Genomic DNA, 26,652 nt, shown 5'->3' on the forward strand with positions numbered 1-26,652 from the left:
ACCCCTCTGGACACTAATAGTAAAATGACCCAAGATAATGAAATGTTGAATAATATTTAGAAAGGTAACTTAATCAAGCTGTTACATTGTGCTGAGGTATAAACTGCTCCAGTGAGAACCAGTAGAATCACAGAGTAGTTCATCTCTAAGCTCATCTTCGTGTTTGAGAGAGCGCTGCAAATTCATAGTCAGTAGGACTCTTAGAGGAACCTCTGAAAAGGAGGAAACTACTCTGTTGTTGCTGTTGGTATTCATGAATTAATCTTTGTTAGATATCTATTGATTTGTTCTTCACACAGAAGTGTGTCTCAGAGAAATTGCCTCCCTGGTCTGTATTAGCAGTGACTCCTTTATTTATACTTGAATTATCTGTTCTACTTTTGCAACATAAAAAATAATTTATAGGTCAGTCTCAATGCTTCCTTAAAACCTTTTATTTAGGTAAGTTTACATAATGTCAATGCAGTGTCTATACAGTACATGTACTCAGATGCAAGCCAATGGTGAGTCTATGTACAGAGTATAGAGCAAAATGTGACAATTTATAATCAAATATAGCACATTATAAAACAGATAAATCCAGACAAATCCAGTGGATCAACTCAGACAAAATGTGATTGTTATTGCATGGGCACAGTAGGCCTTTCATTCCAACAGTTGGTTGACAACCTCTTTTGTGATTGGGTATGTCAACACACAGTTCCCATGATATTTGCTAGCTGATTGGTTCCTCCCGTTGATCAGGACTACGGGGAATATGGTGTGGAATTTGACGATGTCTGCCACAGTATCAAACATCTAGGGAGAAAATAAAACATGAATGAAAGCCATGTAAGGATACGCTTGGTGTGATACTTAAAGCTGCAATCCATACCGGTGAAACTGCCACGTCCGTTTGCCGTATTACAACAACAAAGACGTTACTTCAAAACAAGGAACACAGTTCCGCACGTGCGGTAGAACAGAAGGGTATCTAGGCCTACTACCATGTTTTTCACGTGCGGTAGAACAGCAGGGTATCTAGGCCTACTACCATGTTTTTTTTACCGTGATGCTGGAGGCTCATTTCCTCAAAACAAAAACAATGACAAAGCTGCCTGTGGCGTCCAGTGGCGCTGTTTCGCCCATGGCGGATATCAGCGTTAATGTAAAGTAAAATGTACTCAAGTAAAGTTAAAGTAAATTCTACTAAAGCAAAGTACTCCTTCTTACTTGTCTACTCACATCATTGGCACTTTGCCCAGTCCCAAGGGCGTACTTGGAGGTGCTTTCAATGAACCGAATTTTAACATTGAAAACTCTCTTGTCATGAAACACTGCTAAGACGAAGGGTTCGCTGTCCGTGTTCCTTGAGCAATTCCGCACCAAAAATGCCCCATCCTGTTAGGGAGACATTTGGGTAACACTTTCTTTAAAGGGTACATATACAAGGACTTTATAACACAGTTATAACACATTCATAAGCAGGATGTAATCATTGCATATAAAATATACAGTGCTCACTAGGATCACATCCATTAATACTTCAAGAAACACCTTGTAACTCTGCTGTTGGGACTGTTCTAACTCTTAGCAGTTGACCCCTCTGCAAAACATGACTTAGTACTTGGTGGCAAAACCCTTACTACCAAGTACTAAGTCATGTTTTGCAGAGGGGTCAAATACTTATTTCCCTCATTAAAATGCAAATCAATTTATAATATTTTTGACATGCGTTTTTCTGGATTTCTTTGTTGTTATTCTGTCTCTCACTGTTCAAATAAACCTACCATAAAAATTATAGACTGATCATTTCTTTGTCAGTGGGCAAACATACAAAATCAGCACGGGATCAAATACTTTTTTCCCTCACTGTATTATAAACTGGGTGGTTCAAGCCCTGAATGCTGATTGGCTGACATCTGTGGTATATTGGCCATATACCACACCCCCTCGGGCTTCATTGCTTAAATAACACCTCACATTGCAAACCTTATTCACCAGGTGTAAGGCATGTTCAGCCTCTGCTCGATCGCAAGCTCCTATGTACCAGTCTTGTTCATTGTACGTCTGGAAAAAAATTAAGCTAATTGTAATTTCATAAATGGGCCAATCATGTAGGCTACAGTACATTTGCATTTCCTGTCATAGTTTTGGTTCTTTCATTACTTCCAAGTAATTTTCAAGCACATCATTGTCCTGTTTGGTTTGGTGGACATCCCTCATTTGGAGATGTGCCTGGTGTATTCAGGCAGCATACCTGACAAGGTCTTTCCTTGGGGACAAAGTCATGCTGCTCCACATCATCTTTGGTTTGAGGCCACTCATGGTGTTGTTGGCGCTTCACTGAGGACTCTTCTACATTCCATAAAAAAAGACAGCCTTTAAATTGCATTTATCATACTCGACAAAGTAGTTTATTTTCTATAGGTAAATTGGAGATCAATGCAATTAAAACTACACAAAATGTTTAGATGGCAAGGTCTTATTTACCTGGGGTATTGTGCCTTTGTTGTAACCTAATTCAAGAATCAAATAATGTGTTATCATAAACATTGAAAAATACTAATGAACTACTGCAGTGGTTTTAAAGAACTTCACAAAAATTCCTCCCATGTACCTTATGTCTGTGTTGAGTTGAAATTCAAGGTCCAATGAATATCTTTGGCTTTGGATAGTTCGCTCTCTCCCCGAACAATGACCTAAAATATGTTGAAATTGATATTATTATAATTACAACCTTAGAACATTTGGTTTCTTTAATATGGAATTTAAATAGTACTCACCTTTTGAGGGTGTATTGCATTCCACCTATAATGAATATGAAGCATACATTATTAGTGATGAACATGAAGCAAACATTAGTAGCTATTCATTTACTTGTTACTCAGTTTTAGCAATAACGTTTTATGGACCGCTAACACTGCATCCATGTAGATAGATTCACCCAAAGTTAAATTTAGGCATACAATATGTGATTTGACCACTTACATGTTGTTGTCCTCTCTGTCTGCTGGAGGGAAAAAGAGATGGACCAATTTTACAATACTCTTCAAATCTCATGACATCTTTTAATTGGAAATATAACTATAGATGCACATAATTTCTGAGATGGGTCATGGTGGAATCACATTCAACCAAGAGGTGGCCCTAATAGTCCATATAACAATGCATTAGTGTCCCCTTATTGTCCCCATGGTGTTAGTTAGATGGAAAAAACACTCACTCTCTCCTGCAGGGCCTCTGGAGGTCCAGCCCAGCCAGCTTGATTATTAGGTTCTTAGGTAAGGAGGGTGTAGACCTGGAACCAAACAGTATTCAAATGAACATACTGGACTTACAAACATGATGCTGATACCAGCGTCATTACATTTGTAAAGGGACTATAGGTACTATTACCTTGGTGGGAGTAGCATGTTCTGGAAAAGAGGAATATCAAGAGGAATATATTTTACATTTGGCAATCTTTTCCAGTTTGGAATATTTTAAAGAAAAGAGAAACCAGTATCATGTTTTTGTTTGTAAATCTTAAGTGCTAGCCTCTTGATCCTTGCCAGAGCGTTTGTTTGGAATATTGAATAGTATACTTTTTTCACTGAGTAAAACATTTACCTGTTCTGTAGACTCCATGACTTGTGTTCTGTCATCTGTAAAACAACATCTCTTGAACTTGATTTCCTTTGTTGTGCTATATCATCATCTTGACATCATCATGTTTATGAATTGGAATAAGTGAAGTCATGTTCTGCATGCACCGATTATCAATTATCCCAATCAAAACTGATGTTAAAGGATGATGTTATTATCACCAATGATTACTGAGGTGACTGTATTGTCTGTATGGTGATTATTACCTAACTGGGTCCTCCTTGATTTTCCTGGTTTCAGTTGGCGGTTGACAGCAGGTCCGGTATTTCCTATTCAAAACAACGCCATGCATCCATTGACCAAACTTGAAACATGACCAAGGACTGTCCATATTGGAACTCTCTACCAACGCTTATTTGTGCTTCAATCAGTAATTGATTGTGAATAAAACTGTGTAGACGTCATAAGCCTCAGTTTGGGTTTTAGTTACCTGGAGGAGTACAAGGGAGTCCTCTTCTGGGATTTCGTGGGGGTATGATAGGGCTGCCCTACAAGCATGACAAAACATGGCAATAAACATTAATATAATCATTGAACAATGGGGTTTAAACTCTCGTGGACTGGATGTAAACTGGCAAATTGTGTGATGTAAAAGAGGAACTGAGGAAAATCACGTACACTTGAAGTGGAGCTGATACTCTGAGCGTAGGAGGATCTGGAAATGTCCCTATCTTTAAAAGAAAGAATATCATTATTATTAATCTCAATAGTTTTGGTTGATATGGCAATTTCAAGTTGTACCAGCAGATGTAAGTATAGTGTGCTATTCCCCCTACACAATAAAACAACTCTTACTGTATCCATAGTAACACAGCCAAAAGTAGAGCAGCTGTGGGGCCCGTGACTGTGGTATGACTACAGAGCAGCTGTGAGCCCCTATCTGTCATATTACTACAGAGCAGCTGTGGGGCCCCTGACTGTAATATTACTACAGAGCAGTTGTGGGGCCCCTGACTGTGGTATGACTACATAGCAGTTGTCAGACCCTATCTGTAATATTACTACAGAGCAGTTGTGGGGCCCCTGACTGTGGTATTACTACAGAGCAGCTGTGTGGCCCCTGACTGTGGTATTACTACAGAGTAGCTGTGTGGCCCATGACTGTGGTATGACTACAGAGCAGCTGTGGGGCCCCTGACTGTAATATTACTAGAGAGCAGCTGTGGGGCCCCTGACTGTGGTATTACCACAGAGCAGATGTGTGGCCCCTGACTGTGGTATTACCACAGAGCAGATGTGTGGCCCCTGACTGTTGTATTACTACAGAGCAGCTGCGGGGCCCCTGACTGTGGTATGACTACAGAGCAGCTGTGGGGCCCCTGGGGCCCCTGATCGTGGTATTACTACAGATCAGCCATAATCCATGAGGAGTTTACTCACACTACTCATGCTATTCTCTCCCCCTTCTTTTCAGGATAATTGTATCTCTCCTACAGTGTGGATTTGATTGGCCTACAGATGGCTCTAGAGATCCACTCACAGGCCTCTCTCAGCAGCATGAGATCTCACTTACAGCTCTGCTTTCTGTCTCACTTGTTCTTCCCCACACTTTCTTTTCTTCCTTTCAATTAGACTGGTGCACAATGGAGCTTCTTGTCTAGTCTAAATCTACTTTGTGCTTGAATGTCTTAGAATGTCTCGTAAAATAGACTTCAAAGTGAAATTGGAAGTAAAATACACAAATTTTTTTACATATTACATTTTAAGTTTAATTATAGATATACAGTATGTTAATTATAGGTATTTTGCATTTGTCATGTGTGGATAGCTAATACCTTTCATCCAAGATGGAGGAGCAACTTTTACTTTTGACCTCTCAATGCCATAATTCTATCTAATAGATTGTCAGGGACTATAGTTCCTACCTGCATAGTCTCTGTCTGACTCAGGGGATCTGGCAGGATGGATGTGCACCAAGAATTCTTCTTCATGGTTGTCAGGGACATGATACCTATCCTCCTCCACATTACTATAGCGACCATATCTCTGTTTGGTCTTGTTGCCTCTCTTCCAAGGTTCCTGTGTAGAACGAGAAGGAGCTACTTCAATGTGAGATTCACACACACTGTAGAGTTCACACAAACTGCATGAAACTGTTTTTTTATTTTATTTGTATTTTATTTCACATTTATTTAACCAGGTAAGCCAGTTGAGAACAAGTTCTCATTTACAACTGTAACCTGGCCAAGATAAAGCAAAGCAGTGTGATAAAAACAACAACAACACAGAGTTACATATGGGGTAAACAAAACGTACAGTCAAAAACACAATAGAAAATCTATATACAGTGTGTGCAAATGTAGTAAGTTATGGAGGTGAGGCAATAAATAGGCCATAGTGCAAAATAATTACAATTTAGTAATAACACTGGAGTGATAGATGTGCAGAAGATGATGTGCAAATAAAAATACTGGGGTGCAAATGAGCAATGTAAATAACTATGGGGATGAGGTAGTTGGGTGGGCTAATTACAGATGGGCTGTGTACAGGTGCAGTGATCGGTAAGCTGCTCTGACAACTGATGAAACTGTTGAAACTGTTGACTCGTTACCTAAGAGTTTGTTTTTTGTCTGGTGTATATTAAAGTCATCATTAGCTCCACATAAAAGTACCGTCAGGATATTTCCCCTGATATCTGTCACACCTTTGCATTCTAATCAGCAATGTCTCAGAAACGTCATTATTAATTTACTGTAACTGAGTGTACTGTGGTGTGAGTGCTGGTGTTGGGCCATGTTTTGACAAGAAGGAGAAACTCGGCCCACCACATTAATGCCTTACGCTCACTTCACCCACTTTGTACAAACAAGCCACAATGTGACAGATGGTGGAACTGGCAGCGTGGGGTGGTGGAGGGTTGGAGGGCAAAGGATATTAACATAATTTGAGAGCCCTTGACCGACAATACAGTGATATGTTTCATAAATGTGTGAAATGAAATGAGACTAGACAGGCACACAGACAGACAGACTGACTGACAGGAAAGAAGAGATGCATAAGGGAAGTTACACTATACAGTGCATTTTGTTATGTTAAAATTGATTAAATAATCAATCAATCTACACACAATACCCCATAATGACAAAGCGATAACAGGTTTTTAGATTTTTTTGTAAATGTATTACAAATAAAAAATTGAAAAATCTTATTTGCGGTTGGAGGCCGAGCAGTTGCCACACCAGGCGGTGATGCAACCAGTCAGGATGCTCTCGATAGTGCAGCTGTATAACTTTTTGAGGATCTGAGGACCCATGCCAAATCTTTTCAGTCTCCTGAGGGGGAATAGGCTTTGTTGTGCCCTCTTCATGACTGTCTTGGTGTGTTTGGACCATGATAGTTCGTTGGTGATGTGGACACCAAGGAACTTGAAGCTCTCAACCTGTTCCACTACAGCCCCGTCGATGAGAATGGGGGCGTGCTCAGTCCTCTTTTTTTTCCTGCAGTCCACAATCATCTCCTTTGTCTTGGTCACGTTGAGGGAGAGGTTGTTATCCTGGCACCACACGGTCTCTGACCTCCTGCCTATAGGCTGTCTCATCGTTGTCGGTGATCAGGCCTACCACTGTTGTGTCGTCGGCAAACTTAATGATGGTGTTGGAGTCGTGCCTGGCCATGCAGTCATGGGTGAACAGGGAGTACAGGAGGGGACTGAGCACGCACCCCTGAGGGGCCCCCGTGTTGAGGATCAGCGTGGCAGATGTGTTGTTACCTACCCTTACCACCTGGGGGCGGCCCGTCAGGAAGTCCAGGATCCAGTTGCAGAGGGAGGTGTTTAGTCCCAGGATCCTTAGCTTAGTGATGAGCTTTGAGGGCACTATGGTGTTGAAGAAGCCACTTCTCAGTAAATGGCACATGACAGCCCACTTGGATTTTGCCAAAAGGCACCTAAAGGACTCTCAGACCATGAGAAACAAGATTCTCTGGTCTGATGAAACCAATATTGAACTCTTTAGCCTGAATGCCAAGCGTCACATCTGGAGGAAACCTGGCACCATCCCTATGGTGAAGCATGGTGGTGGCAGTATCATGCTGTGGGGATGTTTTTCAGCGGCAGGAACTGGGAGACTAGTCAGGATCGAGGGAAAGATGAACAGAGCAAAGTACATTTACATTTTACATTTTTGTCATTTAGCAGACGCTCTTATCCAGAGCGACTTACAGTTAGTGAATCCAATTATTATTATTTTTTTTTTTTTATACTGGCCCCCCCTGGGAATCGAACCCACAACCCTGGCATTGCAAACGCCATGCTCTATCAACTGAGCTACATCCCTGCCGGCCATTCCCTCCCCTACCCTGGACGACGCTGGGCCAATTATGCGCCGCCCATGAGTCTCCCGGTCGCGGCCGGCTGCGACAGAGCCTGGATTCGAACCAGGATCTCTAGTGGCACAGTTAGCACTGCGATGCAGTGCCTTAGACCACTGCGCCACTCAGTACAGAGAGATCTTTGATGAAAACCTGCTCCAGAGCGCTCAGGACCTCAGACTGGGGAAGGTTCACCTTCCAACAGGACAACGACCCTGAGCACACAGCCAAGACAACGCAGGAATGGCTTCAGGAAAAGTCTCTGAAAGTCCTTGAGTGGCCCAGCCAGAGCCCGGACTTGAACCCGATCGAACATCTCTGGAGAGACCTGAAAATAGCTGTGCAGCGATGCTCCCCATCCAGCCTGACAGAACTTGAGAGGATCTGCAGAGAAGAATGGGAGAAACTCCCCAAATACAGGTGTCCCAAGCTTGTAGCATCATACCCAAGTAGACTCGAGGCTGTAATTGCTGCCAAAGGTGCTTCAACAAAGTACTGAGTAAATGTGATATTTCCGTTAAAATTTTTTCATAAATGTTCAACAATTTCTAAAAATACATTTTTTCTTTGTCATTATGGGGTATTGTGTGTAGATTGATGAGGGGAAAAACAATTTAATCCATTTTATAATAAGGCTGTGACGTAAGAAAATGTGGAAAAAGTCAAGGGGTCTGAATACTTTCCGAATTCACTCTCAAAAGTTGTTGAATGTCGTACCTCGCTGAGGGCATATCAGTAAAGGCTGCAGTCCAAACGCAAAGTAGACAGCCCTCAGCCCTAAACCCTCAGCTCTTGAATTATGTTTTACATTGTCACATCCGAGTGTACCTCAAATGCACAGGAGTTTGGTGTCACCTTAATTGGGGAGAACGGGCTCGTGGTAATGACTGGAGCGGAATTAGTGGAATGGTATCAAATACATCAAACACATGGTTTCCAGGTGTTTGATGCCATTTCATTTGATCCATTCTGGACATTATTATGAGCCGTTCTGTTCTCCTGTGCTCAAATGTCCCTTGCCCAAGCGAGGAAGAGTGATGATCAGAGAGGCAATGTCCTTGATCGAAGTCTTGAATTTGAGCTTAAAAACAAAAAACCTAAAGCTATTAGGGCCCCGTGTAGCTCAGTTGGTAGAGCATGGCGCTTGCAATGCCAGGGTTGTGGGTTCGTTTCCCACGGGGGTCAGTATGAAAATGTATGCACTCACTAACTGTAAGTCACTCTGGATAAGAGCGTCTGCTAAATGACTAAAATGTAAATTAATGTATCTAGCAAGCTAACATAGCTAGCACTCCTGTCAGGTAGCTAGCTAAAGTTAACCATATCTTGCTAGCTAATTTTATAGTTTGGTCATTTATTTCAGATTTGCCCCCAAAAAATTTACGAAGCTAGCTACGTTTTATAGGTGCCTCACTACGAGACTAAGCCAATTTGAGCGTCATTCCCATTTGCCAACGCTAAAATCAATGTCATCTATACATTTTTTTAGCAAACTTGGTCATAATTTTGTCTCAAATGCCGAAAATGCAGCCGTGTTGATTAAATTTGACACATTGCGGCCACCGGAGTTTGACACGTGACTACAATTTGCATTGAATTGTGGGTCATATCAACCCCACTAGTGATCAAAGTATTTCACTTGCTCCCTCGAGCTAAATCGAGGGCCGAGGGCGCAACGTTTGTGAATTTGACCTCCACTTAAGATGGCAATCAAACTGCATCCGGTTTCGATGTGGATTCCCCCGAGGGAAAGTCGCTTACGTGAGGGCTGAGGGGGTAAAATGAACGTGTTTGGACTGCAGCCCTAATAACAGGAAGGGTTGCGAGCTCTAAAACCGTCCTCCCAGGTACAAGTGGAACCAACAGGTCACCCATTACTCACCATAATCACAGCAGACTCATAGCTGGTCTCTCTCTTCAGCAAACGATGAGGCCAAACACAAACAAAAAAAAACATAATTAGCTTGGCATTTAACCTAAGGCTGCACATTCCAAAACAGCACGTCCTTGGAGCCTTTCATCCACTGAGCACATGCAGAAGTATTGTGGGTCTGTCCCAAATGGCACCCGCACTATACAGGGAATAGGGTGCCATTTGGGACGTAGACTGAGTTTTTTAAATGTTTGTAAGAGGACTTTCATTGGCCTCATGCTTGTTTCATACCACCTTACATTCACATATCTTTATTCTCTGTATGAATACCAGATTACAGACTCTCTGCCCTATTGTGTGTGAGCGGTTTGACAAGTTGAGAAATTAGCATGAGCACCTTGAAGTGGGGCTCCTGATGGAATAGAATAGGTGACACAATGGCTGGTACGACCGTTTCTGAGAACACAAATATATATTTTTTGTGATCCCTCTGATGTCAACAACTACAGACCAGCATCCCTTCTTCTTTTCTCTCCAAAACTATTGAGCGTGCCGTCTTTAGCCAACTCTCTTGCTATCTCTCTCAGAATGACCTTCTTGATCCAAACCAGTCAGGTTTCAAGACTGGTCATTCAACTGAGACTGCTCTTCTCTGTGTCACGGAGGCTCTCCGCACTGCTAAAGCTAACTCTCTCTCCTCTGCTCTTGTCCTTCTAGACCTGTCTGCTGCCTTTGATACTGTGAACCATCAGATCCTCCTCTCCACCCTCTCCGAGCTGGGCATCTCCGGCGTGGCTCACTCTTGGATTGCGTCCTACCTGACCGGTCGCTCCTACCAAGTGGCGTGGCGAGAAGCTGTCTCCGTACCACGTGCTCTCACCACTGGTGTCCCCCAGGGCTCAGTTCTAGGCCTTCTCCTATTCTCGCTATACACCAAGTCACTTGGCTCTGTTATATCCTCACATGGCCTCTCCTATCATTGCTACGCAGACGACACACAACTAATCTTCTCCTTTCCCCCTTCTGATAACCAGGTGGCGAATCGCATCTCTGCATGTCTGGCAGACATATCAGTATGGATGACGGATCACCACCTCAAGCTGAACATTGGCAAGACGGAGCTGCTCTACCTCCCGGGGAAGGACTGCCCGTTCCATGATCTCGCCATCACAGTTGACAACTCCGTTGTGTCCTCCTCCCAGAGTGCGAAGAGCCTTGGCGTGACCCTGGACAACACCCTGTCGTTCTCCGCTAACATCAAGGTGGTGACCCGATCCTGTAGGATCATGCTCTACAACATTCGGAGAGTACGATCTTACACAGGAAGCGGAACAGGTCCTAATCCAGGCACTTGTCATCTCCCGTCTGGATTACTGCAACTCGCTGTTGGCTGGGCTCCCTGCCTGTGCCATTAAACCCCTACAACTCATCCAGAATGCCGCAGCCCGTCTGGTGTTCAACCTTCCCAAGTTCTCTCACGTCACCCCGCTCCTCCGCACACTACACTGGCTTCCAGTTGAACCCACATCTGCTACAAGACCATGGTGCTTGCCTACGGAGCTGTGAGGGGAACGACACCTCCGTACCTTCAGGCTCTGATCAGTCCCTACACCCAAACGAGGGCATTGTATTCATCCACCTCTGGCCTGCTGGCTCCCCTACCTCTGCTGAAGCACAGTTCCCGCTCAGCCCAGTCAAAACTGTTCGCTGCTCTGGCCCCCCAATGGTGGAACAAGCTCCCTCACGACGCCAGGACAGCGGAGTCACTCACCACCTTCCGGAGACATTTGAAACCCCACCTCTTTAAGGAACACCTGGGATAGGATAAAGTAATCCTTCTAACCCCCCCCCCTTACCCCACCCCACCCCCCCCCCCCAAAAAAAAAATGTGTAAAGTGGTTATCCCACTGGCTATAAGGTGAATGCACCAATTTGTAAGTCGCTCTGGATAAGAGCGTCTGCTAAATGACGTAAATGTAAAATGTAAATATTAATGTTCAAATGGAGATTATATTATTAGACGTACAGTACCAGTCAAAAGTTTGGACACACCTACTCATTCCAGAGATTTTCTTTATTTTTACTATTTTCTACATTGTAGAATCTGGATAAGAGCGTCTGCTAAATGACTAAAATGTAAATGTAAATAATAGTGAAGACCTCAAAACTATGAAATAACACATATGGAACCAAAAAAGTGTTAAATCAAAATATATTTTATATTTGAGATTCTTCAAATAGCCACCCTTTGCCTTGATGACAGCTTTGCACACTCTTGGCATTCTCTCAACTAGCTTCACCTGGAATGCCTGGAGGTGTGTTGGGTCATTGTCCTGTTGAAAAACAAATGATAGTCACACTAAGCCCATACCAGATGGGATGGCGTATCGCTGCAGAATGCTGTGGTAGCCATGCTGGTTAAGTATGCCTTGAATTCTAAATAGATCACAGACAGTGTCACCAGCAAAGCACCCCCACACCATAACACCTCCTCCTCATGCTTTACGGTGGGAACTACACATGCGGATATCATCCGTTCACCAACAACGCGTCTCACAAAGCCACGGCGGTTGGAACCAAAAATCTCCAATTTGGACTCCAGACCAAAGGACACATTTCCACCGGTCTAATGTCCATTGCTCGTGTTTCTTGGCCCAAGCAAGTCTCTTCTTCTTATTGGTTTCCTTTAGTAGTGGTTTCTTTGCAGCAATTCGACCATGATGGCCTGATTCACACATTCTCCTCTGAACAGTTGATGTTGAGATGTGTCTGTTACTTGAACTCTGTGAAGCATTTATTTGGGCTGCAATTTCTGAGGTGCGGTTATCTCTAATGAACTTATCCTCTGCAGCAGAGGTAACTCTGGGTCTTCCATTCCTGTGGCGGTCATGAGAGCCAGTTTCATCATATAGCTTGATGGTTTTTGCTACTGCACTTGAAGAAACGTTCAAAGTTCTTGAAGTGTTCCGTATTGACTGACCTTCATATCTTAAAATAGTGATGGACTGTCGCTTCTCTTTGCTTATTTGAGCTGTTCTTGCCATAATATGGACTTGGTCTTTTACCAAATAGGGCTATCTTCTGTATACCCCCCCTACCTTGTCACAACACAACTGATTGGCTCAAACGCATTAAGAAGGAAATAAATTCCACAAATTAACTTTTAAGAAGGCACACCTGTTAATTGAAATGCTTTCCAGGTGACTACCTCATGAAGTTGGTTGAGAGAATGCCAAGAATGTGCAAAGCTGTCATCAAGGGTGGCTATTTGAAGAATCTCAAATATAAAATATATTTGTATTTGTTTAATACTGGTTACTACATGATTCCATATGTGTTATTTCATAGTTTTGATGTCTTCACTATTATTCTACAATGTAGAAAATAGTAAAAATAAAGAAAAACCCTTGAATAAGTAGGTGTGTCCAAACTTTTGACTGGTAGTGTACTAGCATTAAATGTTATAATTCAACAATATAAACAAATATATACATTTGTGATATTTGCTTCTTTTTTTTCTCGGTGGGGTAATATTTACTATAACACATGCATGAGCAAAGCACTGCAAATCCTTTACATGATTTATTAACAAATAGGCATTTTCAAAACAACTCAGAGGAGTGTGCAAACAAATAAAAACAAAACAAACATCAACTACGGGTCTTACGGTAAATATTTCACTGGCATATTTTGCATAGGACTCACATAAATGTCAGGGCATTTGCTTTCCAGTTAACAAGAAAGTTAGGGATGACATTGCTTAGAGATTTCCAGTCACGTTTGGTATCAACAAGCTAGTCGTCTTGTGTCACAACGGCTGATGTAGATGTGGTGAAGGAGTCAAACGCAGACACAGAAGCTCAGTCCAATACTTTACTGAACACGACCAAAAATATACAAAACACTGGCCTCAAAACAAACAAGAGGCGAACGATGCGCAACAATGCGCAAAAGGCTAGTATTCCAAGGCGCACGAAAACAGTACAGTGCGACGACAGGAAAACAACAAACAAACAACGAGCCGACCTGATGACAGGCGAACAATAACACACAACACAAGACTAACCAAACGGGAAACTTATAGAGGACATAATCAACTAAACAGGACACAGGTGTACACAATCAGACAAAACCAACAGACAGCGAAAACATCAAACGGTGATAGCTAGTACTCCGGGGACGACGACCGCCGAAGCCTGCCCGAACAAGGAGGAGGAGCAGCCTCGGCCGAAACCGTGACATCTTGACTTCTTTCTTATGTCATTCTCGTTGGCACCAAAAGTTTAAAAAGTGTTGATAGGGGACAGAATGCGGTCGGACCATCATATAATTGGCATATACATTACTCTTACTGAATTTCCACGTGGGCGAGGATATTGGACATTTAATCCAAGCCTGTTGGATGTTAACTTGTTTTTAACTAGGACAGAGGAATTTATAACTGTTTTTTTCCGACATAACATAGGTACATCAAATCCCCTTATTGTATGGGACACTTTTAAATGTGCCTTTAGAGGCCATGCAATTCAGTACTCACCTCGAAAACAAAAGCAATTTAGGTCAAAAGAGTCCATACTAACAAAGGAAATAGAAGGTCTAACAGAACAGATAGATAGCAATAAAAACTGTAACATAGAGGCTCAGAATAAATTAGAGGAAAAACAAAAAGAAATGGAGAAACTTATTCAAGTGTAATATATTATAAAAAATAAAGCAAACTGGATGGAATATGGGGAAAAATGCACCAAATTATTTTTTAATCTTCAACATAGAAATGCTACCAAAAATAATTTACTGAAACTGGTTACAAATGACGGAGTCACCCATGATTCACCAAATTATATTTTGAAGGATGAAGCAAAGTACTTTAAGCATATGTTTTCATTTCAGTCACCTCCATCTCCTCTAACTGAAGCTAATTGTAGGGATTTTTGTTCTATTGATAATGTAAAATTAACAGCCATACAGAAAGACTCAAGTGGAGTTGAAATTACAGAGGAGGAACTTCTGGATGCAATTAAAGACTTTAAGTCCGGGAAAACTCCAGGGTCGGATGGCATACCAGTCGAGCTATACCAAACCTTACTGGACAGAGGAGGAACTTAGAGGACAGAGGAGGAACTTCTGGATGCAATTAAAGACTTTAAGTCTGGGAAAACTCCAGGGTTGGATGGCATACCAGTCGAGCTATACCAAACCTTTATTGATATTCTTAGAGGACCGTTAGCATGTTTTAACCACTCCTATGTAAACGGTCGATTATCGGACACTCAAGAAGTAGGTCTGATTTAATTATTACTGAAACAGGATACATTTACATTTTAGTAGACGCTCTTATCCAGAGCGACTTACAGGAGCAATTAGGGTTAAGTGCCTTGCTTAAAGGCACATCGACAGATTTTTCACCTAGTCGGCTGGGGGATTAGAACCAGCAACCTTTCGGTTACTGGCACAATGCTCTTACCCACTAAGCTACCTGCCGCCTGAAGTACCTGAAGTATACAAGTGGGAAATATAAAGATCCAGTCCATGAAAAAAATTGGAGGCCCCTTATACTTCAGTGTTGTGATGAAAAATTCTAGCAAAACGTATAGTGCATAGAATTGAAAAGGTATTGTCGGACATTATTCATTCTAATCAGACAGGTTTTTTACATGGACGATACATTGGAGATAATTAAGGCAAGTACTGGAAACAATAGAACACTATGAAAAATCTGGAAAACCAGGCCTGTTATTCATAGCAGACTTTGAAAAGGCATTTGATAAAGTACGACTGGAGTTTATATATAAATGCCTCGAGCATTTCAATTTCGGAGAATCTCTTATAAAATGGGTTAAAATCATGTATAGTAACCCTAGGTGTAAAATAGTAAATAATGGCTATTCTCCGAAAGTTTAAACTGTCAAGAGGAGTAAAACAAGGTTGTCCACTATTGGCATATCTATTTATTATGGCCTTCGAAATGTTAGCTATTAAAATCAGATCCAACAATAATATCAAGGGATTAGAAATCCAGGGCTTAAAAACAAAGGTGTCATTTTACGCTGATGATTCATGTTTTCTTTTAAATCCAAAACTTGAATCCCTCCACAGCCTCATAGAGGATCTAGATACATTTTCTAACCTTTCTGGATTACAACCAAATTATGTATCATGTATTATATTACGTATTGGATCACAAAAAAATACAACTTTTACATCATCATGTAGTTTACCAATAAAATGGTCTGATGGTGATGTGGATATACTCGGAATACATATCCCAAATGAAATAAATGATCTCATTCGAATAAATTGTATTAGAAAGTTAGCAATAGATAGATAAGATCTTGCTACCATGGAAAGGTAAATACCTGTCTATTTGTGGAAAAATCACCCTGATCAACTCTTTAGTATTATCCCAGTTTACCTATTTGTTTACGGTCTTGCCTACACCTAGCGAACAGTTTTTTAAATTATATGAGAAAAAAATATTCAATTTTATTTGCAACGGCAAGCCAGACAAAATTAAATGGGCCGATTTATATAATGAATATGAATTCGGGGGACAGAAATGATTAAATATTAAAGCATTAGACCTATCACTAAAAGCTTCAGTTGTCACACCCTGGCTCTGGGACTCATTATGTTGAGCCAGGGTGTGTTCATTTCTATGTGTGTATTTCTATGTTGGTGTTCATTCTAGTTTGTTGTATTCTATGTTTGCCTGAGTGACTCCCAATCAGAGGCAACGAGTGTCAGCTGTTGGCTGGTTGTCTCTGATTGGGAGCCATATTTAAACGGTATGTTTTCCCTTTGTGGTTGTGGGTTTTTGTTCCGTGTTCGGTCATTGTCACCGTGGACGTCACGAGTCGTTTCTTGTTTTGTTTAGTGTGCTTATTATCACTGACGGTAATAAAGTCAAGTATGTTTGTTCATCACGCTGCGCCTTGGTCTGTTCCTTACCTCGACCTTGACATCAGTCATACAAAAGTTATACTTAATCCGAACTGGTTCTCTAGCAAATTAGTAAGATTGTCTCACCCCATGTTCAAGAATGGCCCTTTTCCCTTTATTCAGATTACAAACTCTCACTTTCAGTTATTTGAAAAGGAAAATATCTCTATTTCTAAAACAAGCCATTGAAAGTTGGTTGCAATTTCAATTTAATCCTCCAGAAACGACAAAACAAATAATGCAACAAATATCGTGGTTAAACTCAAATATACAAATTGATAAAAAAAACATTATTTTTTGAAAAAATGTTTAAAAAAGGTATAATCTTCGTAAATGATATCATAGGTAGGACTGGGGGAGTTATGTCACACATGCAGCTAACAAAAATATATGGAAATGTCTGCTCTACTTAAAATTACAACCAAATAATTGCAGCCTTACTGCAAAAATGGAAGAGGAAAGTGGAAGGGGGAAAAAGTAAGGAACTGGTCTGTTGGCCCTGCATTAAAGAACATAATTGGTTAAAGACAATTGTGATAAATAAAAAAGTATACCAGTTTCATTTAAGGACCAAAGGATTGACAGCCATCCCATATAGATTGCAAAATAGTTGGGAAGAGATTTTTGACGTACCGATTCTATGGCCTAGTGTTTTTTAACTGATACGCAGATAGTCAATCGATCGATAATAATACTTTTAGCAAAAATGTTTATTTTCAATTTACAATCTGTAGAAACAATGAGAATAGAAGGGTTCAGAACTTTTGTGATACAGGGAGGGAAAAAAGTATTTGATCCCCTGCTGATTTTGCACGTTTGCCCACTGACAAAGAAATGATCAGTCTATAATTTTAATGGTAGGTATTTTTTCACAGTGAGAGACAGAATAACAAGAAACAAATCCAGAAAAATGCATGTCAAAAATGTTATAAATTGATTTGCATTTTAATTAGGGAAATAAGTATTTGACCCCCCTCTCAATCAGAAAGATGTCTGGCTCCCAGGTGCTCCTGATCTCAGCTTGTTACCTGTATAAAAGACACCTGTCCACAGACGCAATCAATCAATCAGATTCCAAACTCTCCACCATGGCCAAGACCAAAGAGCTCTCCAAGGATGTCAGGGACAAGATTGTAGACCTACACAAGGCTGGAATGGGCTACAAGACCATCGCCAAGCAGCTTGGTGAGACGGTGAAAACAGTTGGTGCGATTATTCGCAAATGGAAGAAACACAAAAGTACTGTCAATCTCCCTCGGCCTGGGGCTCCATGCAAGATCTCACCTTGTGGAGTTGCAATGATCATGAGAACGGTGAGGAATCAGCCCAGAACTACACGGGAGGATCTTGTCAATGATCTCAAGGCAGCTGGGACCATAGTCACTAAGAAAACAATTGGTAACACACTACGCCGTGAAGGACTGAAATCTTGCAGCGCCCGCAAGGTCCCCCTGCTCAAGAAAGCACATATACAGGGCCGTCTGAAGTTTGCCAATGAACATCTGAATGATTCAGAGGAGAACTGGGTGAAAGTGTTGTGGTCAGATGAGACCAAAATCGATCTCTTTGGCATCAACTCAACTTGCCGTGTTTGGAGGAGGAGGAATGCTGCCTATGACCCCAAGAACATCATCCCCACCCTCAAACATGGAGGTGGAAACATTATACTTTGGGGGTGTTTTTTTGCTAAGGGGACAGGACAACTTCACCGCATCAAAGGGACGATGGATGGGGCATTTACCGTCAAATATTGGGTGAGAACCTCCTTCCCTCAGCCAGGGCATTGAAAATGGGTCGTGGATGGGTATTCCAGCATGACAATGACCCAAAACACACGGCCAAGGCAACAAAGGAGTGGCTCAAGAAGAAGCACATTAAGGTCCTGGAGTGGCCTAGCCAGTCTCCAGACCTTAATCCCATAGAAAATCTGTGGAGGGAGCTGAAGGTTCGAGTTACCAAACGTCAGCCTCGAAACCTTAATGACTTGGAGAAGATCTGCAAAGAGGAGTGGAACAAAGTCCCTCCTGAGATGTGTGCAAACCTGGTGGCCAACTACAAGAAACGTCTGACCTCTGTGATTGCCAACAATGGTTTTGCCACCAAGTTCTAAGTCATGTTTTGCAGAGGGGTCAAATACTTATTTCCTTCATTAAAATGCAAATCAATTCATAAAGTTTTCTGGATTTTTTTGTTGTTATTCTGTCTCTCACTGTTCAAATAAACCTACCATTAAAATTATAGACTGATCATGTCTTTGTCAGTGGGCAAACGTACAAAATCAGCAGGGGATCAAATACTTTTTTCCCTCACTGTACATCACAGTACAGTTGAAAAATATATGGCAAATAGAAATCCAATATGGATGGTGTTAAGAGATAGATGGGAGGTGTTGAATGGCGCTGAAGGATGGGACTAATAACAACTAACAACAACTAATAACAACAAGATAACTGATGTAAAGCATACTGTGTCCATAATAAGTATATACGTTATAGGTTGAGAGCTTTTGTGAAAGAGCACAGTTAGAAAGATATGGCATATAGAGGCAAACTGGATGGACAGGTTGAGGGTAGAGGAAGTTCAGGAGTAAAAACAAATGAAATAGAATTCTTGTAAATTTGACTGTGTCCATAAAATGTATATAGTATGTATAAGCTGGAAGTAGAGGCTTAAGCGTTGTTGTTCACTAGTTTACTCCAATTAGGGAAGGGGTGGTGGCGTTGGAAAGTAATAACGGGATATACATTTTTAAAAAGGATATATCTATGTATTTAAATGTATGTACAGTGGGGAGAACAAGTATTTGATACACTGCCGATTTTGCAGGTTTTCCTACTTACAAAGCATGTAGAGGTCTGTAATTTTTATCATAGGTACACTTCAACTGTGAGAGACGGAATCTAAAACAAAAATCCAGAAAATCACATTGTATGATTTTTAAGTAATTAATTTGCATTTTATTGCATGACATAAGTATTTGATACATCAGCAAAGCAGAACTTAATATTTGGTACAGAAACCTTTGTTTGCAATTACAGAGATCATACGTTTCCTGTAGGTCTTGACCAGGTTTTCACACACTGCAGCAGGAATTTTGGCCCACTCCTCCATACAGACCTTCTCCAGATCCTTCAGGTTTCGGGGCTGTCGCTGGGCAATAGGGACTTTCAGCTCCCTCCAAAGATGTTCTATTGGGTTCAGGTCTGGAGACTGGCTAGGCCACTCCAGGACCTTGAGCTGCTTCTTAAGGAGCCACTACTTAGTTGCCCTGGCTGTGTTTTTCGGGTTGTTGTCATGCTTGAAGACCCAACCATGACCCACCTTCAATGCTCTTACTGAGGGAAGGAGGTTGTTGGCCAAGATCTCACGATACATGGCCCCATCTATCCTCCCCTCAATACGGTGCAGTCGTCCTGTCCCCTTTGCAGAAAAGCATCCCCAAAGAATGATGTTTCCACCTCCATGCTTCATGGTTGGGATGGTGTTCTTGGGGTTGTACTCATCCTTCTTCTTCCTCCAAACACAGCGAGTGGAGTTTAGACCAAAAAGCTCTATTTTTGTCTCATCAGACCACATGACCTTCTTCCATTCCTCCTCTGGATCATCCACATGGTCATTGGCAAACTTCAGACGGGCCTGGACATGCGCTGGCTTGAGCAGGGGGACCTTGCGTGCGCTGCAGGATTTTAATCCATGACGGCGTAGTGTGTTACTAATGGTTTTCTTTGAGACTGTGGTCCCAGCTATCTTCAGGTCATTGACCAGGTCCTGCCGTGTAGTTCTGGGCTCATCCCTCACCTTCCTCATGATCATTGATGCCCCACGAGGTGAGATCTTGCATGGAGCCCCAGACCGAGGGTGATTGACCGTCATCTTGAACTTCTTCAATTTTCTAGTAATTGCATCAACAGTTGTTGCCTTCTCACCAAGCTGCTTGCCTATTGTCCTGTAGCACATCCCAGCCTTGTGCAGGTGTACAATTGTATCCCTGATGTCCTTACACAGCTCTCTGGTCTTGGCCATTGTGGAGAGGTTGGAGTCTGTTTGATTGAGTGTGTGGACAGGTGTCTTTTATACAGGTAACGAGTTCAAAGAGGTGCAGTTAATACAGGTAATGAGTGGAGAACAGGAGGGCTTTTTAAAGAAAAACTAACAGGTCTGTGAGAGCCGGAATTCTTACTGGTTGGTAGGTGATCAAATACTTATGATCAAATACTGTAGATTCTGTCTCTCACAGTTGAAGTGTAGCTATGATAAAAATTACAGACCTCTACATGCTTTGTAAGTAGGAAAACCTGCAAAATCGGCAGTGTATCAAATACTTGTTCTCCCCACTGTATGTGTATATGTATATGTATGTGTATGTATATACTGTATATATTTGCGAGAAGAAAACAAACATATGGGGATTGGAAGTGATGCAGACAATTACATTGATGGAAGTCACAATCTATCTGCAATATTAAAGCTGATCTACCACCCCCCCCCCCCCAAAAAAAAACCCCAACAACAAATGTTTATTTACATTTTTTTTAAACAACCGATAACTCAATAAGTCTGGCTTCCTGCATAGTCCCGCACCAAAATGAACCCTAATCAACTCTGACATGGAGTTAATTGAGTGGAGAACAGATGACAGCTACATTACAGCCTTGTTTTTGAACTTTCGTTGCTAACCTAAAGGGGGAAAACAAACAAATAGAAGATGTAGCTAGTTGCGAGTTAGACCTTCACTGGGCAACCTCAATTTGCGTTGCAGAGATTTGGTCATAAAAAAACATTACCTGGGATGTTCATCAATTAGGACAGAAATAAATCAATTTGTGTGTTTTATTTGATCTTCACTCCCCGTAATTAATAAAAGGTCAGTATCTGTTCCTCATAATTCCTCATCATGTGCTAATATGCTTTTTGTGAAGCTGATGCAATAAAAAAGTGACTCATCTTTTTTTAAAGAGCAAAATCTAGAAATAGCCAGCGGTGTGTCATCAATCATCAACCAAACAGAGGATAAAGTATGCATGACTATTGTCACTAAATATCAGTCACAACCAAATCCCCATGAAGGGATGAACCAGTGCATGTTTTCTTGTATAGTACAGATGATTGAGATGCTACATCCACATCCCACTAGAAAATTGGAAACGGAGGGGAAAAAACAGCCATTAAAAAACAAGCAACACTTTCAGGAGTTCTCGGCTACTAGGCTCTTAGATGTAATAGAGTTATGTGTTTTCAAATCCTGCCTGCTCTCTTTGTTTCCACATTTATTCTTGACTAGAGCCTATCAATTATCTTTGGCTACTGCTGCTGTTGCTTTTTGCATGTTCACCAACTGAGAGAGATGCTGAAATGAGAAACAGAGAAGAGAGTGGATGCCATGCACTTACTCTCAAAGACAAACTACCTTGTCAACATGCTTAGGCTACAATTGTAGAGGAAGCCCAATAAGGGATTGACAGGCTTGTTAATACTCTGTAACCAGTAACATTTAGTACCTACACTATACACTTATGTTATTTTTTTATGTGGTCTTACCATCATTCATCTAGCATTACCCAGAAGTCTACTTGGCTAATTTTAGCTTTGCAACAACCTAAAACGACTTCCTGTGTTGGTGAACAATGAGCATCAGATACAGCATACCACCCATGGCCTTCTACACTCACTGAGAAATTAGTCTGAGTGAAGAGACAGGGGCTTTTGCAAGCGATTGTTGTCTGGCTAGAGAGATTGGCCTCAATAGTGTCAGCTCAGAGAACAAACATCTGCACAAACATACATAAATGCACTATGAGTTTTCAAACTGAAAATACAGATTTATTTGCTTTTGACCTGGCATTTGATTTAATTTGACTATCTGATTGAACTGGTATAAATGAATTCAGCTATGTGCTTGTACCTTTTGCATCACTTTTCATATGCAGTATTCTCATCATGCTGCCGCCCATTGCTGAGTATCATGGTTTCAAAATTGCACATTGAAAGTAACTGTGGAGCACCAATAACAATCTGTGAAACCAATTTACCATCTGAAACAGAAGCCGGCGAGACATGTTTTCTACAGAGAGACTTATTCTCCACTCATATATTTCTTAGATTATATTTCTCATCACACAGAACATTCAGTAATTCGGGTTCAAAATAAATAGCCTGCAAAAGCCTTCTCTTAACAGGTATTGCTCTTAATTTAAGCCTGAGCATCGTGACATTTCAACATCTGCTCTACAAAGTGCAAGGGTGGTGTTATGACATTTACTTTTTTCTCATTAGATTAACTCTCCATCTGTGCCTACGTCTATTTCAGGAGCGTAAACTCACACCCATTTATGAAGAATAGATATTTCAAGCCCGGATATGAACTGCTTGTAGGAACGGGATTAAAGTCTTGCGATTCCCTCCAAGCAAGGAATTGTAGGTTTAAATTTAGCCCATAAATACAAGTTCCCACATACAAATCTGGGTAAACTTTTTACATAAAGGTACCAAACATAAATAGGCTGATCTTCCAATCAAATGGATTTATTGTTTATGCCTCCATCTTAAAGAGAAACCAGGAAGGTGTTACAGAAACGCTTACCTTATAAGTAGAACGCAAAATTTTACACCATTGCCCACCCACAGTACAATCCAGGCCTCAGTATGGATACTTTAGAACTTTTTTGGCCCTGTTTTTGATGAGAACGGTTTTAGGACACCACAGTGTCTCTGTGTCTGTCTGCAGTGTAACCCGAAAGCTCAGCAGCAGCAGTACAGGTGCACAAGGTCAGCCTCTTTCCTGTGGTTTCCTTTGCGATGGTATAGTCTCACTTCCTCTAAAAGGATTACCATCTGGCCTCTCATATTCTCACTGATGCTTATCTGTGATCTGTGAGCTACACGTCCTCCCTCCACCACGACACACACCACCCTCATCTCCCTGTCAATCTGCCACCTCATCCCTGTGCCAAGAATCCCCCCACCACCGTGCTCCGAACCTGTCACTGATACAGAATATCCAGTTACTCAGCCTGGGAGGGGGTGAGGTGGTGGAGGGGGGTGAGGTGGTGGAGGGGGGTGAGGTGGTGGAGGGCTTATGCATGATACCACACTATCAGGCTGTTACAACTCAACAGGATACACTGGATGTGTTTGATGAAGGTGATAAAAGACATACACCAATTGAAGATTAATGTACAGATATGCAGAGATACTTTCCGTTACAGCAGAAGGATTTCTTAAGAGTACATGCTCAACTCTGTGGACTCACCACAAGTGAGCTAAGGGCTGGTTGTCAATTAAATTGATGTAGGGAGGATGTGTAATTGAGGTAAGACATTTCAGTAACATTTAAAATGTATGCATGAAGGACTGTAAGTCGCTTTGAATAAAAGTGTCTGCTAAATTAAATCTATTATTATATTATAGATTTAATTAAACTGGGTGGTTCGAGCCCTGAATGTTGATTGGCTGAAAGCCATGATATATCAGACCGTATACCATGGGTATGACAGAAAAGTACTTTTTAATTACTGTTCTAATCAAATCAAATCAAATGTTATTTGTCATATACACGTATTTAGCAATGTTATTGCGGGTGTAGCGAAATGCTTGTGCTTCTAGCTCCGACAGTGCAGTAATACCTAACAAGTAATATCTAACAATTTCACAACGTATACCCAATACACACAAATCTAGTAAGGAATGGGATTTAAGAATATGTACATATATGGACAAGCAATGACAGAGCGGCACGGACTAAGATACAGTAGAATATTATAGAATAGAATACATATCAGATGAGTAGTGCAAGATATGTAAAACATTTTAAAGTGACTAGTGTTCCATTTCTTAAAGTGGCCAGTGATTTCAATAGGCAGCAGCAGCCTCTAATGTGCTAGTGATGGCTATTTAACAGTCTGATGGCCTTGAGATAGAAGCTGTTTTTCATTCTCTCGGTCCCAACTTTGATGCACCTGTACTGACCTCGCCTTCTGGATGATATCGGGGTGAACAGGCAGTGGCTCAGGTGGTTGATGTCCTTGATGATCTTTTTGGCCTTCCTGTGACATCGGGTGCTTGGAGGGCGGGTAGTTTGCCCCCGGTAATGCGTTCGGAAGACTGCACCACCCTCTGGAGAGCCCTGCGGTTGCGGGCGGTGCAGTTGCCGTACCAGGCGGTGATACAGCCCGACAGGATGCTCTCAATTACGTTGGTAAGAAGTTTATAATAACAATAGCCATATATCAAACCTCCACGGGCCTTATTGCTCAAATATAAGCATGTATGAGCCTTTATAATGTCCTAAATTGAGGCTTACGATAAGTTTATGATTATGTTTCTTAATGTACTTTTTCAACTATCTCAAACTGGCTGTTATTTAGTCGAATCATAATGAGATGGTTATAAGACATTATATAAAGGGGATCAAGACTTACAATGTATTACAACTGCATCATGACGCATTATACCTGGACTGTAAACATTTCTCTTAAACGTGTGCCTCAAGTTGCTGGGTCTTGGTTTGTGTAAAAGGGTTAGTGTGAAAATGACAGCAAAGTTCCACAGGAAACTGGGGGTTGCTATTTCGAGTTGATATAGTGAGGTGACGTATCACAGGTGGGTGAGGTATCATTTTTATCTTACAAGCTGCCCAGAAGCCCTCCATTCCCCTCCCCATTGCTCTCCGAGAGAGATATTAGTTTGGATGTGTGTGTGTGTGTGTGTGTGTGTGTGTGTGTGTGTGTGTGTGTGTGTGTGTGTGTGTGTGTACCAAGCAGGAGGGCAGGGAGTCTGGCCAGTGGGTTATCTCCCTGATAAGACTATTTGATTCAGCAGCGTTAATAATTAACGCTGTGGAGATAGGGATCTGTAGACAGCGGGGCGGAGGCTGTTGGAGGGAGGGGGTGGGTGGTGGTGGCTGGAGCAGCATTACTCTGACCTTTAGCTACATAGCAGGAAATACTTTGTGAATATCTGCAAGATATATTGTTGCTATCGTTTGTATGGTTATGAGGTCTGAGATCGTTACTGTAATCATGGTTTCATACAATAAAGAATTCAGCATTCAGATTGGTTTTTCATCAAAGGACAAATTAAAACCATCTAGGATTGAGGGTCTGAGGTAATTGGATCGAAGGTAAAAGTGCACTTACCCTGTGCCAGGGCTTGGTTGCTTGTTGTGGAGGCCATACTTCAGGAGGGAATATCCCATATCCTGCTGAACTGTAAAGTGGTACCTGGATTCAGTGTTTGAAATTATGGGTCCTCTCTGTCAAAAAGTAGTAGTAAAAAGCTACTATGTTACTCCTGTGTTCGGATGCATACCTCATTTAGCTGTCTGAAAGCACAGTGAACCTGTGGATGAATGACTCAGGGTAGCTAAGGTATCATCTCTTACACAACAACAGACTTGACCTCTAGCCATGGACAGCAGACTTGACCTCTAGCCATGGACAGCAGACTTGACCTCTAGCCATGGACAACAGACTTGACCTCTAGCCATGGACAACAGACTTGACCTCTAGCCATGGACAGCAGACTTGACCTCTAGCCATGGACAGCAGACTTGACCTCTAGCCATGGACAGCAGACTTGACCTCTAGCCATGGACAACAGACTTGACCTCTAGCCATGGACAACAGACTTGACCTCTACCCATGGACAACAGACTTGACCTCTAGCCATGGATAACAGACTTGACCTCTAGCCATGGACAACAGACTTGACCTCTACCCATGGACAACAGACTTGACCTCTAGCCATGGACAAATAAAAAAACACTCCACCACATAAAAAAAAACAATAGCTGCATCTCAACACTCTGATGTGGCCTCCTCTAATTGTCTATCTATCTGCCCTGATCTGTAATGAACAAGATTGACAAAACCGTGGTGTCCACCTCATTGCTTTCATCTATCCTGTGT

At 41.7% G+C, this 26,652-nt stretch overlaps 1 protein-coding gene across 2 annotated transcripts; it reads right to left on the minus strand.

Annotated features, from left to right (window-relative positions):
- Nucleotides 1–421: 421 nt before the first annotated feature.
- clnk (cytokine dependent hematopoietic cell linker) lies at nucleotides 422–23,472 on the minus strand. 2 transcript variants are annotated; one of them, XM_084149906.1, is made up of 17 exons: nucleotides 23,328–23,472; nucleotides 9,818–9,850; nucleotides 5,493–5,646; nucleotides 4,246–4,298; nucleotides 4,058–4,115; nucleotides 3,834–3,896; nucleotides 3,592–3,626; nucleotides 3,379–3,398; nucleotides 3,206–3,280; nucleotides 2,971–2,992; nucleotides 2,766–2,790; nucleotides 2,600–2,681; nucleotides 2,473–2,498; nucleotides 2,240–2,337; nucleotides 1,972–2,049; nucleotides 1,225–1,380; nucleotides 422–798 (listed from the first exon to the last, which is right to left on the minus strand). In XM_084149906.1, exons 2-17 carry the CDS (start codon nucleotides 9,818–9,820, stop codon nucleotides 646–648), a joined length of 1,101 nt encoding a protein of 366 aa, XP_084006032.1. In that variant the 5' UTR covers nucleotides 9,821–9,850; nucleotides 23,328–23,472; the 3' UTR covers nucleotides 422–645. The 2 variants fall into 2 exon arrangements, with proteins under 2 accessions (XP_084006032.1, XP_084006033.1); XM_084149907.1 differs by lacking the exon at nucleotides 23,328–23,472 and having other exon boundaries at nucleotides 591–798; nucleotides 9,818–9,880.
- Between the last annotated feature and the right edge of the window lie 3,180 nt (nucleotides 23,473–26,652).

Source organism: Coregonus lavaretus (assembly GCF_964263955.1).
Source record: "Coregonus lavaretus genome assembly, chromosome: 32".
Lineage (NCBI taxonomy): Eukaryota > Metazoa > Chordata > Actinopteri > Salmoniformes > Salmonidae > Coregonus > Coregonus lavaretus.